The sequence below is a fragment of the Lonchura striata genome, chromosome 12 (assembly GCF_050655825.1).
Source record: "Lonchura striata isolate lonStrDom1 chromosome 12, ASM5065582v1, whole genome shotgun sequence".
Taxonomy (NCBI): Eukaryota; Metazoa; Chordata; class Aves; order Passeriformes; family Estrildidae; genus Lonchura; species Lonchura striata.
Window position 1 is genome coordinate 4,894,697 of NC_140714.1, and position 15,564 is coordinate 4,910,260.

At 45.3% G+C, this 15,564-nt stretch overlaps 1 protein-coding gene across 6 annotated transcripts in view; it reads left to right on the top strand.

The window, feature by feature from the left end:
• The window catches only part of FRMD4B (FERM domain containing 4B), a 125,961-nt gene that overhangs the window by 57,840 nt on the left and 52,557 nt on the right, over nucleotides 1–15,564 (top strand). For 5 of the 6 annotated variants that reach the window (XM_085590306.1, XM_085590305.1, XM_085590308.1 and 2 more), the window contains exons 2-5: nucleotides 8,899–8,964; nucleotides 9,672–9,766; nucleotides 11,904–11,996; nucleotides 15,183–15,267. In XM_085590306.1, the coding sequence (XP_085446432.1) occupies nucleotides 8,899–8,964; nucleotides 9,672–9,766; nucleotides 11,904–11,996; nucleotides 15,183–15,267 (339 nt within the window). Of the gene's footprint in view, nucleotides 1–5,903; nucleotides 6,237–8,898; nucleotides 8,965–9,671; nucleotides 9,767–11,903; nucleotides 11,997–15,182; nucleotides 15,268–15,564 lie in introns of those variants that run through there. The other variant, XM_085590304.1, reaches the window with a different exon arrangement.

The window sequence follows — 15,564 nt, forward strand, 5'->3', positions numbered from 1 at the left end:
CCCTGTGCTGGTGCACAGAGAACAGCCCCTGCATCCCCATGGGGAATGGAGCAAAGGCAAGTACAGGAAAAAGCCATCAGGAAACACAGCCACACTGCAAGATCTCCTCATGGGGAGGAGAGGGGTGAGTTTTTTACATTGCACACTCCTGGTTGGGAGAAAGAAGCTGCGATTCTGCTGCTTATATTTTGCTCTTGGCAAAGGGCTTTAGCTCCTGGCTGAGTTACTGGATTTGTCATTTTGAGGAAGATTGAATTAATTTGTTTCCTGGATTTTAATTTATCGCTGTTCTTTGGTTTTGTTCAGTTTTTTGGGAGTCTTATTACAGCATGCTCATCATTATTTCTGAGGATTTTGGGAGAAGAGGATGAGATTTAGAGCCCCACAGCCTGCTCTGGTGAGTGGGATCTTTCTGATGACCCCAAGAGTCTGTGCCTGTCATCCCATACAAGCCATCAACAGAGTGAATAAAAGAGTCTCTTAGATCTGCCATCCCCTGCAATGAGGAATAATAGAATAAATGGGGAAAAGGAAGGTTGCATGGAAAGTCTGTTGGCCAAGCCAGAGTGCCTGCAGTGAGGGAGAGCACTTGGGCTGTTCCTGTGCCAGACTTTTTCACTGGCTCAGCTGGTGGGGCTTACATGAAAGTCAGTTGATGCTCTGCAGGAGCCAGTTTTTTCATCCTATCTTCAGCTCTCATGGCTATTTTAGGAAGGTGCCATGCAACCCAGGCAGCCTCTGAGCCCCCTGTTCCAGGCACTGTGTTTTATCTCCAGCTCATTGCCAAACTTCAGCAGAGCCAACATTTCCATGTAGAGCATCATCAAAGGGACATCAAAGTGCAAAGCTGGCACTTTTCTCCAGCCTGTCTCATCTTAAAACATTTCTGTGCATGTCATTCAGTTATGGCTTTAAATGTCTGTCCCTGCCTGGTCCTGAGAAAGAGAATATCCTGGGAATTCTGCTGCAGAGCCCCTGCAGTTGCTGTGGGCAAACATCTCAGGAGTGTGCAGAGCCCAGGTGGCCTCTGCAGTCCTTGGGAGGGATGGGGGTGGCACTTGGAGTCACCTGGTTGGTTCTACAGGATGCTTTGCCAGGGCTCAGAGGATGAAAGTTGTAGCCAGCCACTGTGGAGCATCACTGGCTATTTAACATTAAGCAGATACTGGCTCCTGTTAAAGGTTAATAGTGAGATAACAAATGATTTAAGGCAAAACCCTGACCCTATTAAAATTAATGGCAAAATTAATTGACTACACTGGAGACAGGACTTCAGCCAAAGGCTTCTTTATGGCTTGAAGATTAGGAAGGAGAGGCAGTATGTCTGGAGACATGGTCTGCCCCCATAAAGCTGGTGGGAGCCCTGCCACTGCCCTCAAAGGGATCACTGCAGGTTTTTTGTGTCTGTGTGAGCCAGACTGTGGTGTTGTGGCAGGAACCCACTGGCTGCCATGGCTGGTGTGAGCAGAGACTGGGGAAACACGAGATTTTGGACCCAGAGCTGACCCACTGGGCATTGCAGGAGGCATCAGTGAGTGCAGAGGGGAGGGCTGCTCTGCTCGGAGGCAGAGGAGCTGCTGGGGAGGCACACAGCGGGGTGGGATGTGCCAGTGGGTTGGAGCAATGCTTCCCTTCCTCAGATCTTCACTGGTGGGACAGTGGAGCATTTCCAATCCTCATCCATCAGTTTCACCTGAGCACCTCCCACCATGGGACACGGAGTGATGGCACCCACACTGGTCAGGGCAGACCTGTGGGTTGCAGACAGGCTCCCCAGAATGTGCATCATGATGTTTTTGGAGATCTGTGCAGATTGTTTAAAAAGCTCCCCCAGCAGTGCTGGTATAGCCCCAAAGTTCTGTCTGTTATTTTCCTGCTTATTCCTTCAAGTTCTAAGTGGCTCCAAGTGCTGGAACATGATGAAGCTTTGCTCTCCCAACAGACACACCAGGAAACTCTGAGGTCATTTAAACCATTATAACTTTTTCCCTCTTCCCCCCAGCTGCATGCAGGCCCCTTCCTTCCAGAAGGACAGGCAAAGGCTTTTATTTTCCTGAGATGTGCCTGGCTAGGGCAGCTCCTTATTGCAAGACATTCTTGCATGTGATTTCAAATTTTGATCAGGCTGTGCACATTCAGGGCCAGACATAAGCTGGCTGGTTGTACCAAAGTCAGTGAAGCAGTGCTGATCTGAGGAGCTGATCCTAAATGCCTTCAGAACCAAAGGAAAAAACCCACTTAAATGCCAATGAAAACCTGAAGTGTAGGGGCTCAGTATTAAGCTTTGATATCTCTTACAGGCTTATGAGTTACAGAAGAGAAGTTTGGATTAAAAAAACAGAACCTTTGCAAGAAATTAGTGGTGATGCTTTAATGGGTGGTTAAGTGCAGTTCAGGTAGGGATTTGAACATGGAATCCTTCAAAGATCCAGGTTTGTGCACCTGGAAAGCAGAGCTGCTGCCTCTGTGCCACTGCCAAAAGCAGGATGGAAGCATTTTGGGATGCCCTCAGGGCACAGGCTTTGTGAAGTCAGTGTACAAAGGGACAGCATTGCCTTCTGGGAGAGGGAATTTTGCTTTTTATTATCTATATTATTTTCTTCAGTGCTCTGACTGCCTGAGCCGCTGTGGTATGCCTGTTTCAGGAATAAATGAGCCAGTTTTTATAATCTATGTACTAATGATGTGCCTCAGTCCAATTTCTCATTTTTCAAACTGCAGGTTTAAGGCTGTGTGCTGGCCATTTATGTAGTGAAAATGGTTCTCCTTTCTCTCATCACTGGATGCATCAATATAGGTGTTTTTTTCCTGCCTATAAAATACCTTTTGGAGCTATTCATCTGCCAGTGAAGTTTAATTTTATATAGTTACCCTGCCAGGAGCTCATGGAAATAACATGCACAGTTCAGTGCATCTGGGACCAAATCCCTGGTGTCACACTGGGATATTTCCAGTAGCACCCAGGCCTGAACAAAAGGGTTTATCCTGGGAGGAAGGAAAGAAGAGAACTGGGGAGAGAGGTTTGCTCCTTCCAAAAGACTTCTCATGGAATTCAGAGCATTAAAGGTGTGAAGCCTTGCTGGATGTGGATGATTTTAAAGCTTTGCTGATGAGTATTTAGGAGGCTGCAGGAGCCTGGCTCAGCCCCCTGTCCCTGGGCAGGTTGCACTTAGTGGTGCAGTGTGTCTGCACGCTGGGGCTGCTGAGCCCAAACCGTGGCACATCCCCAGGGAGAGCAGCTGGGATGCAGGCACAGGGCTCTGAGCCTGTCACTGCTCCCAGTTTTGTCTTAATTATTGTCAGAATCTGTGCTATTGATGATTCTGAGATTGTAGAAAGTCTCTGTCTTTCTGCCCCGCTGCCAAAGCAGAAGCCATAATTGGTCTGTGCTGGTTTCCAGGTTGTTTATTCTGTTTATCTCTCACATGTTCTGCTGCCCTGCCCAGCTCTGTCCTGCAGGGCAGCGTGTGGGGCTCTGCCCTCAGTGGGATGTGACAAACATTAAATACCAGAAACTCCCTGGGCTGCATTTACAATAACGTGCCAATATCTGTCACCTACGTTGAACAGTGTGTCCCCAGCCTGAACCAACAGAAAAATGCCAACACCACAGTGAGACATGGAGGGCATGAAGAAGGAGAAAAAGGACAAGGCACACCCAATTTCCTCCATCTTGTCCCCTTTGGACCCCTCATCTAGAATCCTAAAATTTTACTTTTGCACCCGTGCCACACTTAATTATTACTCATATCAAACACTCAGAGCTGGTAATTCATCCTGTAAGATTGAAAAATCTTTTCCATGGCCAGAGATCACAGCCAGTGTCTCTGGGGGCTCTGTCCAGGGGGGTTCCTGACCCCTGCCAGGGTCCCAGACCTGCCAGGGCAGAGAGAGGGAAGCTCTGGATTCCCACAAATTATGTGCAGCTTGCGTGTAATCCTCTCTTCTTTGGCCAGAGAATTTGTAGGCTTTGGGGTTTGTTGGCTCTTTTTGGTTTTTTTTAAATTTTTTTATTTTCTTTTCTTTCTGTAGACCTTAAAACAAAAAAAGGCTTAAAAATAGAAGTCAGTGACAGATAGACCAAGTGATTTCTTTGTAACTTGCCCAGTTCTGAGAGGGAGAGATCTGACCTGGAGGGAATACATCACATTGGGGTTTGCTCCTGACCCAGACCCTTTATGATTCTCCAATTCCTAAGCTTCCCTTCAGGAGATGTCCTATTCTGACAGCTTTTTTATTTTATTTTCTTTATTTTTCTTTTTTTTTTTTTTTTTTTGGCTTAATGGTGGGGTATTTTTTTTTTTTCTTTTTGAGATTTCCTGTTTACACCCTGTCTAATTACTAATTTTCTTATTTTTTCCTAACGGGATGACACACATGGATGTCTAAAAATATTGCATGTAACAACCAGCTTTGCATAAGGAGGATGTTTCTGTCCAAGAGAAATAGCATAAATATCCTGCATGTGCTTTTTTCCCAAATAAACATTCAGGCTCAGGATATTATAGGGAATTGGTCTAAGTAACCAAGAAGTAGGTTTTTTTCTCTGCCTTGCTGATTTTCTTTTTAAAGGATGGATGTTCTGGAAAATCTGCTTTGATGATTTTAGGTGGAGAATTTGTCACATTTTTTTGTGATAGAAAGGGAGGACAACATGTTGTTTCCTCCCAGCTAATGAAACCTTTATGATAATGCTAATTTTCTATGTAGAGCTACAATCTCACCATATGCTTTAATTTCCACACATGGATATTTTGAGAATTGTTTGTTTCCCTTCATTATCTGCCTTTTTTACTGAAGATTTGGGTGAATCAGGTTCTTGCTGACAGCCTGTAAATTAGGAGAACTGCAGCATTTTGATGTAACTGTATTTCTACAGTGGAAAGTCTTCATCTTTCAATTCTCTCAGTTTTTGAGGTTTTGCTGCTTACCTGTGTACAGAGGATACAAGTGAATTTGGGATGCTGGATTTTTATTGTTTCCCAGTCTCTCAGTATGGTTTTACCAAAAATAGGGCTGTGTACTGTCTCTCTCCTAATTTCCTGTTGGGAATGAGATGAGACACAGAGATGCTTCATGAATTTTCCACTGCTACTTCTTTTACTGGATAATAGCTCAAATATTAGCAGGCTTTTAAAAATAACTAAGATGACCAATTTGGAGTCATGTTGCAAAAATTGTTCATTTGTACAGACAATGCCAAATCAGTGAGAATAAGGTGAAAACAGATGTGTGTGTGTATAAATATCTCAAGACTGTTCACCCCAGCTATTGACTGAGGCAGACAGCTGTGCTCATCTCATGATGGATTGGTCCAACACATAGAAAATCAATTATATTGTTCAGATTAGCAGGGCATCTTGAATTAAAGATGAAAGGAAACGTATCAGTAAGGGCTCCAGGGCTTTGGGTCTTTGAGGAGCCTGGTGCCCTGGGAATTGGGACACAGCACAAGTCCCTTCCCGCAGCCTGAGGAAACAGACCTGCAAGCAAATGTGCTGTGGGGAATAAATCAAATAAATCATACCAGTGTCATTGGGGGAATTAAAAAGAAGTCCTTTGGCTCCAGGAGCTCAGAGTCTCCAGTTGCTGAGCTGGAGGCACCTTTCCCTGGCCAAAATCCAATTGATGAAAGTGATGGAAGCCTCTTTATTGAAGCGCTCCAGCTTTTCTCCGTGCAAGAGAATGGGGCCAGGTTATTGGTACCTGTGACTGTGCTGTGCCACAGGCATGTCACTCCTGGGGATTGACACTCCAAAGCTTATGAGGTGAGCTTGCAGCAGCAATAGCTTCCAAAGCTTTTTTCTCCTGCACAGAAAAGGGCTGTGAAATGTGAGTGCTGCCCTGTGCCTCAGAGCGCTGTCTGCACAGGGAGGCAGCTGGATGTGAGAATTGTCTCCTGGACATGACCTCTCTGGTGGGCGACATTCCTGATGTAGGATGGGCTTGTGCTTCCCTGTGGTAGTAATCTGGAGTGATTTTCATCTGATTGGAAGAACAGGGTGAGCCAAGTGATGTGGTCTCTGCCCCGTCAGGAATGGGGTGGGGATACTTGGAGTGAACTCCTGCACAGCTGCAGGAACCAGGGTGCTGGGGCTGCAGCTTTGGGTGTGCAGGAGGAGGAGGAGAAGGGCTCTGACTGTCCAGGCTTTGTTTTGGGATTGGAGCCTACAGATGCAAAGCTGATGGTCACACCAGCAGATCTGTGTTCCTTGAGCAAGCTGTGGTGCCACACAGTGAGTATCCCTGTGTCTCATCCTGGCTGGAGAAGGTGTCTTAGCAGGAATGTAGCCCTCAGGTGTTCAGGAATGGGATGGGGGGTTGCAGAAGGGTGCAAGCAGCTCTTCTTGGAGCTACAGCCACAGGCATTTCATGGCTCTGGACATTGCTGTCCTGTGGCTTTGTCCATGGGATGAAGTGTTCCTGGGATGACACCAGCCTGGGATGCAGGTGGGGCACAGCAAAGGCATTTCACAGTGCTGTCACTGGGACCTTGGCATCTTCTTGGCAACTTTGACTGAGCTTTCCACCACTCTGGGAAGTGGATGTGGGACTTCTGAGGAAAGATTCCTGGTGTCTCAGGTTTTAAAAGCTGTTTGCGTCTATATTTGTAAATGTGACTTCTAAGCTGTTTTCTTATGTTGTTTCATCAATAAAATCAGGGATAATTATACCTTGCCTATCTTCAGGGCTGTTATGAGTTTTATTTACTTTTTAGGTGCTTTGCAGTTACCTTGGATAGCTAAAATGAAGCACAGATGATGCTTGGTATTTCTTTCATGTTTTAATCCTTCCAGATACCTTTCTTTCTCCTCAGCACGAGGCTTTGTGGATGTGTTTGCTCTAACAGAAACCTTTTTTACTTAACAACAGACTAGTGAGGCAATTAAAACAGTCAGAAGTGATTGATGTGATTTCACTGGGTGAAAGCTAAAGCAGCTCACAATTAAATGATGGCAACCCTCATGCTATCTCAGAGCAACAGATGGGGAATGATTTAAAAACACTATTGGATCCGACACTTCGCAGCATGGGCAGATTGGTAACTGTGTCAGAGCCAGAAATGCGCTCCACCTTGAAGGGTGCGCTGATGAAATGATTAATTGATGCTAATGGGCAACTTAGTTATGAGCCTGCCATGGCAGCCCTTCAGCTCTTAGGAACAAATGGACCTGGAGTGGATCATAATGGGTTTAAGGGCTCTGGGTGCTGAGTTTGGGCAGCAGAGAAATCTCTGGGGGTGTGCCCCAAGGTGTGCAGCTCTGCTTCCAAAACCTGAGGGGTGAATTGCTGGAGGTGGTACCTTGCTGGGAGTGCAGGGCTGGGGGATGATGCTCTGCAGGGTGCAGCACCGAGGGATGCAGCTGTGAGATCACTGCTGCCTCCGGGGCGCAGCAGCCTTGTGCCCTGAGCTGCTGCGTGCACTGTGCACACTGCTCATCTGGCACTTCTGTACAAATTCATGTTCGTAGCAGTGAGGCAGAGAAAGGAAGGGATTTCTGTCCCCTAGACTCGTTCTGCAAACGCTCCTTGTGCCAGCCCTGCTGTTTTGGTGGGTGGTGATGCTGGGGTGCAAATGCTGCAGCCCAGTTTTCTGGGACGCTTTGGGGAGTTGTGCCTGCAGAGGCTCATCTCTGACCTCCTCAGGAGGCCACTCCTGTCGGTTTTTGGTCAAAATGAGCTCAATTAGTTGGGACAATGGAGCTTTGTTGATTTGGGCTGGCGACAGAAGGGCTGGCTAGTGACACAGGCGGCTGTGTCTCAGCTGCGAGGTCTCTGCGGCCATACTGCAATCACGCAGAAATTGTGTTTATTTTCAAGTCTCTGCAAGGCCTGGGTGTGCAGCGTGCACAGGGGCAGGAGGTGATGAGAGGGGTTGATGGCTCTACAGCTCAGCACTGTCCTTGTCCCTATCCCTGCGGAGCCAGAGGGATGTGAGAGGGGAAACCATCGCGTGTTACTGTTTAATCCCTCTGGCAGCCCCTGTCTAAGCAAACCACCCCCGGCCTCTGCTCACAGCTCACAATTTATAGTCAGCTGGAAGCTTGTGCTGTCAGGAAAATGAGTTACTTTGAGTCTGGGAGAACAAATAGAAAAGCCAGGTTTCCTTCACCAGCTCTCACCCAGAGAGTGTTGCAAAGCTGGTCCTCACTAGAGCTGCTGAAAGGCCCAGAATTAGAACAGATATTAAATAATGTAAAAGCTTTCATTGAAATGTATTAGATTTCAAAGGGCAGATACTAAAAGGGCATAATGGGCAGCTATTTCTGAGTTGCTCACCTCCTAAAGAGGGGAAGAGACTTAGTTTGCAGGAGATAAATGTGACATGAAAGAAGTAGTTCAGATATAGCATCAGAGGTAAAGCTCATCCTGTTCTTAGTGATGCAGTTCAAGCACCTTCTTGATGTGTGCAGCTCCTATGTAAGAATCCCATGGAGGTGATGACTTTCAATAGCTGCCCAAGTGAAAATGTTACTGTGCTGGTGGAGATTCCATCTGTTCTAGACACAGTCAATGGACCAAATCTGGGCTGACCCATCTGCAGGGAGGGTTGGATGGATCTGGGTTTCCTGGGTCCCTGATCATCTCCTCACCAGAGCTGTGGCGCTGGCTAGGCTGGTTCATCCTCACATTTAATTCTCACAGCATTTATGGTTTTTTTTATCTGATCCTGAGTGCTGCTAAGCACCTTTAATTCCAGTTTGGAGTTGACAGGAACTGCGAGTGCTGAGGCAGCTCCCCAGATGGAGTCCTCGGAGAAGGACTCTCAGCTCTGGTATCTCCTTATCCATCAAAATCAGCTACTTGCTCCACATTCCCTTGTCCCCAAGCCTCACATGCTCTGGTGCAAGCCAGGAATGCTGTCCGTCCTGACGGGCTGTGCTGCTGTCTTTGCAGATGACCGAGGGCCGGCACTGCCAGGTGCATCTCCTCGATGACAGGAACTTGGAGCTGCTGGTTCAGGTACAGACCTCGCTCTTTTGGGGACTGGCAGCAGTGCCAGATTTCTCTGTTTGTTTTCTTTTGGGGGCTGAAGTGAGTTAGTTATGCTAGAAAAACTCACAGGAGTGGAATAGGCATGCTGAGGCAACGTGTGCTTCTCCTGACACATGGATTAGCTGAAGGATTTCCCCGTGCAACGTGGGCAAAATATCTGCCATCAGTTCTGTATTCACTTTTTGTGTTCACCAAAAGGATATTAAACACACCCCTTGTGGTGTTTGGTTTTTTTGGTGGGTTTTTTTTGTTTTGGTTTTTTTTTTTTTTTGTCATTTAGATGGGAAGAAAACTCTGTGGTTTTGAGGATGTTTTTTTCCCATAACAGAACTAAAAGCATGAGATCCTCCACTACAAAATATTTTCCTAATTGAAAAATCCTTCCTTCTCCAAGTGCAAGAAAGCCTGGGATGCTGTCTTCTCCCCCAGAAAGAGGAAAGCAGCACTCAGTCTGTGCCCTTCAGCTTAATGTCATAGATTAAGCACAGAATTACTCCACACATCCCACACAGCTCCATTGAGACACCCTGAGTCTGATATGCCACTTCTGTATTCAGTTGTAGAACAGGGTTTTAGCATGGCCATGTGTACTTAAATGTCGATATTTGCACAGAAAAAAAAAAATTACTAAAAGCCTGGACTGAAATTAATAAAATTATTTTTTCTCTCAATAGCCCAAACTTTTGTCTCGGGAGTTACTGGATCTGGTGGCCTCACACTTCAACCTGAAAGAAAAGGAATATTTTGGGATAACATTTATCGATGACACGTGAGTGTGTTTATTTAGTTTAAACAGCTGTGTCATTATTGCAATGTAAAACCTTATCTCTGATACCATGGCAGTTTGGCATGATGGAAAAATGACTTTTTCTTTCAAAGAAAGAGTTTCCTACCTTTTTCTTGTGCTGCTTGGCTGGGGAGAGGGGAAGGCACAAAATAGAAAATATTTGAAAAATATCTTCTGGGCACAAACCAGAAAATCCTTGTAAAATATTTTCCTGATGAGTTCACATTTCATATTTGTCTCACACAGTGAAAAAACTGATTCAGTGGTAATTTCCCATGTGAACACCCTCAGCTTTCCTCCTCTGCGCTTTTAGTAACAACAGAAAGGTTTTTTTTATTTCCAAAATGAATTGCTCCCACTGCTTTGCACCTGAATCTTAAATATATTATTGAGCCTTTTAACCCCAGATTTCCCAAGCAGAGTGAGCTGTGAGGTTAGTCCTGCCCAGGAAGCACTTTCCTCTCTCTGAGCCTGGTGTGATGCTCTGCCCAGGCTCTGTTCCATGGCATTAACCCAGAGTCAGCTGGGTTAATTAATTGCAATGGCTCATCTCTCAGCAGGGCAGTGAAATGCATCCCCACATCTGCTGGCTGCAGGCCAGTGTCTCCAGAGGAGTTACCTGCAGCTCCCCCAAACAGCTGGAGCAGAGGTGCTTAGGGCAGTGGGGAGGTGGAGCTGTGCACTAATACAGCCCCTAAATAAACCTCTTGTCTAGTGGGAATAACATTGGTTCCTGCTGCTCTTGATTTATTAAAAAATATGGATATTGATCTAGTACCGATATCCAACTGTGATGGACGAAAACTCTCTAACAGTGTAAAGTTAGAAAGTGTGTGTTTATTGTGTGGGATAGCTCCCAAATCCACACCGCAGCTTCCAGGTGATTACAGAGTCTTTTTATCCATACAAATATTGAATATACAAAATACCAATACATATTCATACTTTTGGTACATCCCATTCACCATTTCATATGCTAATCACTCCAAAAACTATTAAGCATGTGTAGTTTGTTCCTTGAAATGGGTTGGTTCCTTTCATGGGAGGGGTCCCAAAATGAGGAAGTAAATGAAGTCTTCCTCATTCTGACCTTTCTACTTTTTCAATGCCAATATGACAAATGGTAGAACTCTCATTCCTTGTCTTCAATTGGTTTCGGAACAGAGGAGGCCCACTATTGTCTTAGCTTCCTAAAAGCTATTTGTCAGTTTGTGTATTCTTCATTATAAACCCAGCTAAATAAACATTGTGCTGACAATCAATCAATTATTAGTTAACTACTAACTCCTTACTTCATCTAGGCCTACTAATTTATTATTATTATTTTAATTAACTCTAGTAAGGCTTTTTTCTAAGTAAAATCTTAGCTCCTCTAAAATCTCTAAATTCCTTAACGTTTACATTTCACTCTCCATTGCCACGTTTTATGCAGCCCTGGATGGAAACCTCCACCTACAAATCCCATCAGGGGGATGGGGATGGGGCCACCCTGCTGAGGCACCTCCCATGTGCAGGAGCAGGACTGGCCCTGGGGACACCCTGGAGTTCATGGAGCTGATGGGAGCTGCTCCCCCTGGGCCCTGACCCCAGCACTGTGTTATTTTTACTAGTCACTTACATCTTGGGCTATCCCTGGAATATTTTTGCCACATCCTTGTCCTTTCACTTGCTGGAAAATATTTTCCCCCAGCTATTCTGTAAATCCCTTGAGGATACTGTTTGTACTTGGTTTATTTTTTCCCCCAGAAAAGCTGCCATGAAATTCCTCTGGATGTTTTTGGTGGCTGGCACTGAGTCACAGTGAGGTTTAAAGTGCTTCCAGGGGATTATCTGAAAGCTGTTGGCTTCCCCAGAAACTCCAGTGGGATTCCAGGACCTGCCTTGGTGTATGATGGAGGGAGTGTGTGGCCTCTGGAGGGCACCCATGGCTCAGCCTTGCAGGATTAAGGGTTGGGATAGGTAAAAAAAAAGGAAGTAATTTGATGAGATGTTTGCCTGCCTTGGAGCTGAGTCTTGAACTTTTTAAAGTAACACTTGGAGTAAACAGGGGCACTGAAAAGAACCAATTTCTGTATTTTCCATCCCAGTTTTTAACCTTCTCCCCAACCTGTTTCCATAGAGGTCAGAGTGTCTGGCTGCAGCTGGATCACCGTGTCCTGGACCATGACTTGCCCAAGAAACCAGGGCCAGCAACTTTGTACTTTGCTGTTAGGTGAGTAATTGTTTCTACCAAGCAAACATTACCACTTGGGTTTATTTATCACCAGAGGGTTTTGTTTAAAGGAACTGATTACAGATTTGATAAAGGAAATAAATATCAAAGCAATGTGTTATTTTTAGAAGATTAGACCCTGACTAAGTGCTGCTCTCTTTTGTATTTAACTATGAAATAAAGTAGGTTGAAACCTACTACTAGGACATTATTCCTAGGGTGGGTTTGGGTTTTTTTTTTTGTTTAAAACCTCGTATTTTAAATATCTTCTTTGCCTGACTTGTCTTTGAGTGTGCTAAATTGCAATACAGTTTATTCAAACAATTTCACTTACTTTTTTCCTTCTGTTTACTTAAGGGCTGTCTGTACTTTAAAGGGATTGCTGATGGCTGTTTTGCTCACAGCTTAACCACTCCCCAGGAAAGAATAAAATCCCTGTCAAAATGGTGATTTTGGCCAATGTAATTTCATTACTTTAGGGCTGTTGCTGGCAAAGCTCTGCTGGTTAAGGGCCTGAAAAAAACCCACATCCTACAAAACAGAGCTGCACTGGCAGAAAAGATCAAGCATCATATTCTTAATATTGTTGGAGTTTTTGTTTTCCTTGCAGCCTGTGAGGGAACGTGAGAGCAGGCTGACCTCATTTGCTTTTCAGATCTGGGTAAATTTATGCCTGGTGTGCTTAATTATCTGAAGCACTTCCAAGGCAGAGGCTCTTGTGTAGCTGGGTCAGTTGGCACTGGTGCCTCCCCATGTCCCCCGCTGGTCACCAGGGGAATGGGACAAACAAGTGGCACTTTGTTCTGGCTGAATACGTGCTGGTGTGTGATGGTGTCCAGAGCTCCTCTTCCACACTCAGCAGAAAGAAAAAGCTCCATTTATAAAGGGGTGATGGGCTCTTCACTGTATTTACACTGTTTGATCAAGATCTGGGAGGCCAAAACCTATGGCTGCCCAAGAAAGCTGTGAAAGCAATCCTATAACTTGAGCATTCTTTTGGTTGGAATTGATGCTGTTTGCTCCTGGTGTTCATTTTGGCCCTCTCTGTTGCAAGATGGTCCTCAACAGGACAGGGTGTGCAGAGACTTGGGCAGGAGTTAATGTGTGAGGAGTGGGCTTGGAAAGATCAACTTTCAGAAGGGAATTTTAAGCCTGATTACTGTGGGGTCATGAGATCCTTAACAGGTAACCAAGGAGGTGGGCAGTGAGATGCAGAGCAGGAAGAGGGAGGTACAGAAATAATTAGCACTACAGAAACTGTCTGATCCATAGAAAATAAATATTCCAGCAGAAAAGCCACTTCAAAACCTGCAGTTTGCAGTTGCATTACTGGAAATGGAGGAATCTCCAGATTGCTGGTTTTTCTTCATTTCTTCTCATTCCTGAGCTTTTGCTGTTCAGTAAGGAAATGTGATAATCCTTTGAGATTTTAATTATCGCCAGCTGGCATAAACTCAATCCAGTCACAGAGGTTTTTTGGATTGTACACTCAGCTGAAGGGCTCTGTGATGCAGATTGAGGACTTTCAGAAATATCATTTTCGTTTCAAGACTGCTGACAGCATTGGAAGTTGAAGCAGAATGTGCACTTCATGGTGTTCCCAAATGTGCCTGCCATGCTCTGAACATCCTTTATCTCTGTGGTTCAGTGTTCCCCATCTGTACAGGGGTGATAAGAAGGTACAGCTTGTACCACAGAGGAAATAGAGCATAGAGACACAGCTGGGACTGGGGCAGTGCCCCCCTGTGCTCTCACCCTAAATCCACAGATCCTACAGCTTCCTGCTTTCTACCAGGAGTGCCTGGGAGCTGCCTCTCCTCAGAACCAGAACTGTCCTGATTCTGAGGGTAAGTCAGCCACACCTGACCCTGGCTGAAAGAAACTGGAAGTGCAAATGAAGTCATTAGCTGATGAAAATCACTGCAAGGTGCAGTGAAGGCTTTAGCAGGCTGAGGAAGGTCCACTCTGGGAAGGGCTGGTCTGGCAGCAGGTTGGGAAAGGATGAAGAGTGTGGGTCCTGCTCTCTGCTCTGCATTTCTGAAGAGAAACACTCAAGTATTTAAAGTAAAATTAAGGAAACCTGTTGGGAAAAAAAAAAAAAATATCAGGTGAGATCAAGAGAAGGTGGAAATACCTGTGGCTCGTAAAGTTCATGGGGAAAGGTGAGTCATGGAAATGTATAACAGCTTTTCAAATGTCTGGGGCAGGCTGCTGGGCTGCCCCTTGGACAGCCTGCATGCCTGTGAAATGGGTGAATTATCTGCAGAGGCATTCTGGAGAGTGCTTTGAAATTAATTTGATGGAACACACTGTAGGAATGTAAAATATTAAAGCAATTACTATTTAATGTATCACTTTTCTGAAGTCACAGCATAAACATTGCAAACATTCCTAACACGTGTGGCAGGTCCCAGCTTTACTGCTCCCTGCCACGTGCTCTGTGCTGCTGCTGGGGACTTGTTCAGATGTCCTATAAACCCTCCATGCCAGGATGATCACCAGGGCAAAAGTCAGGGGATGGAGCTTGAGGCTCTCAGGAGCCTCAAGAGCAGCATGGGGGAGATTTTTCTGGTTCTGACTGCCCTGTGTGGGTCATCCAGCCCTCCCTGCTGTGAGGACAGGACATTGGGAGCCCTGGGTGATCTGAGGCTCTGGTGGTCCAGGTCTTTGCTTGGCTGTAAAAAAGTTGTGTCTCCTACCTAGCATTTAGTGGGAGCATCTGGACCTGGAGCAAAGTTAAAGGTTTTTACTAACATTCTGCTCTCCTAGAAGGGGACTAACATTTTACTAACATTTCTGCCAGCAACCCCTGTCCTCCAGCAGAGTGTTGGACTGGCTTCCCCACCTGCAACACATTTGGAGTGGCTTTTTCCACTGTTGTGACTTCACCTGCAGTGGAGGGATGGGCTTCACTCCTGTAGCATTCAGGGGTTTTATCTCATTTGAAAAGTCATCAGATATCCAGGATCTATTGAACCAGGAGTCCCTGTTCCCTGTGTGCTGTCAGGCTGTGATTTCTGCTTGTTCCCTACTAAAAGGCAGGAAATTAAGTGCAGTAGCTCATAGTTCCTCTGTGCTATTTTATTGCTAGAGAACAAAACACTGAGGAAATAAAATTACTTGGGAGGAAGATGAAACCTATTCAAGAGATTAACTCATGTTTTTGGTTCTTTTTTTAATTTTCAGGTTCTACATTGAAAGCATTTCCTTTCTCAAGGACAAAACTACAGTGGAGCTGTTTTTTCTGAATGCCAAGTCTTGTGTACACCAGGTAAGGCTTGGAGCTCCTTGTGCATCTTTCTTCTATTGCTCCTTTGCCACATACTCAGTGCTGAGGACCTGATAGGTATAGAAGTGGTTGATGGCAGAGCTGTGACTGTGCTTTGTACAGGAATTGCTTTCTGGAAGAGTGAGTGAAAGAAATTGGTGCATTTTTACAACATGCTCAAATTTGAAAGATGCTCAAAGAACTTGGGGCCTCACTGGTTATGGTTATTAAAAAGCAAGTCTCCATTTGACATATCTGCCACTTAAAATGAAGGGTCTTGGCAGCCTGTAACCACCCTTA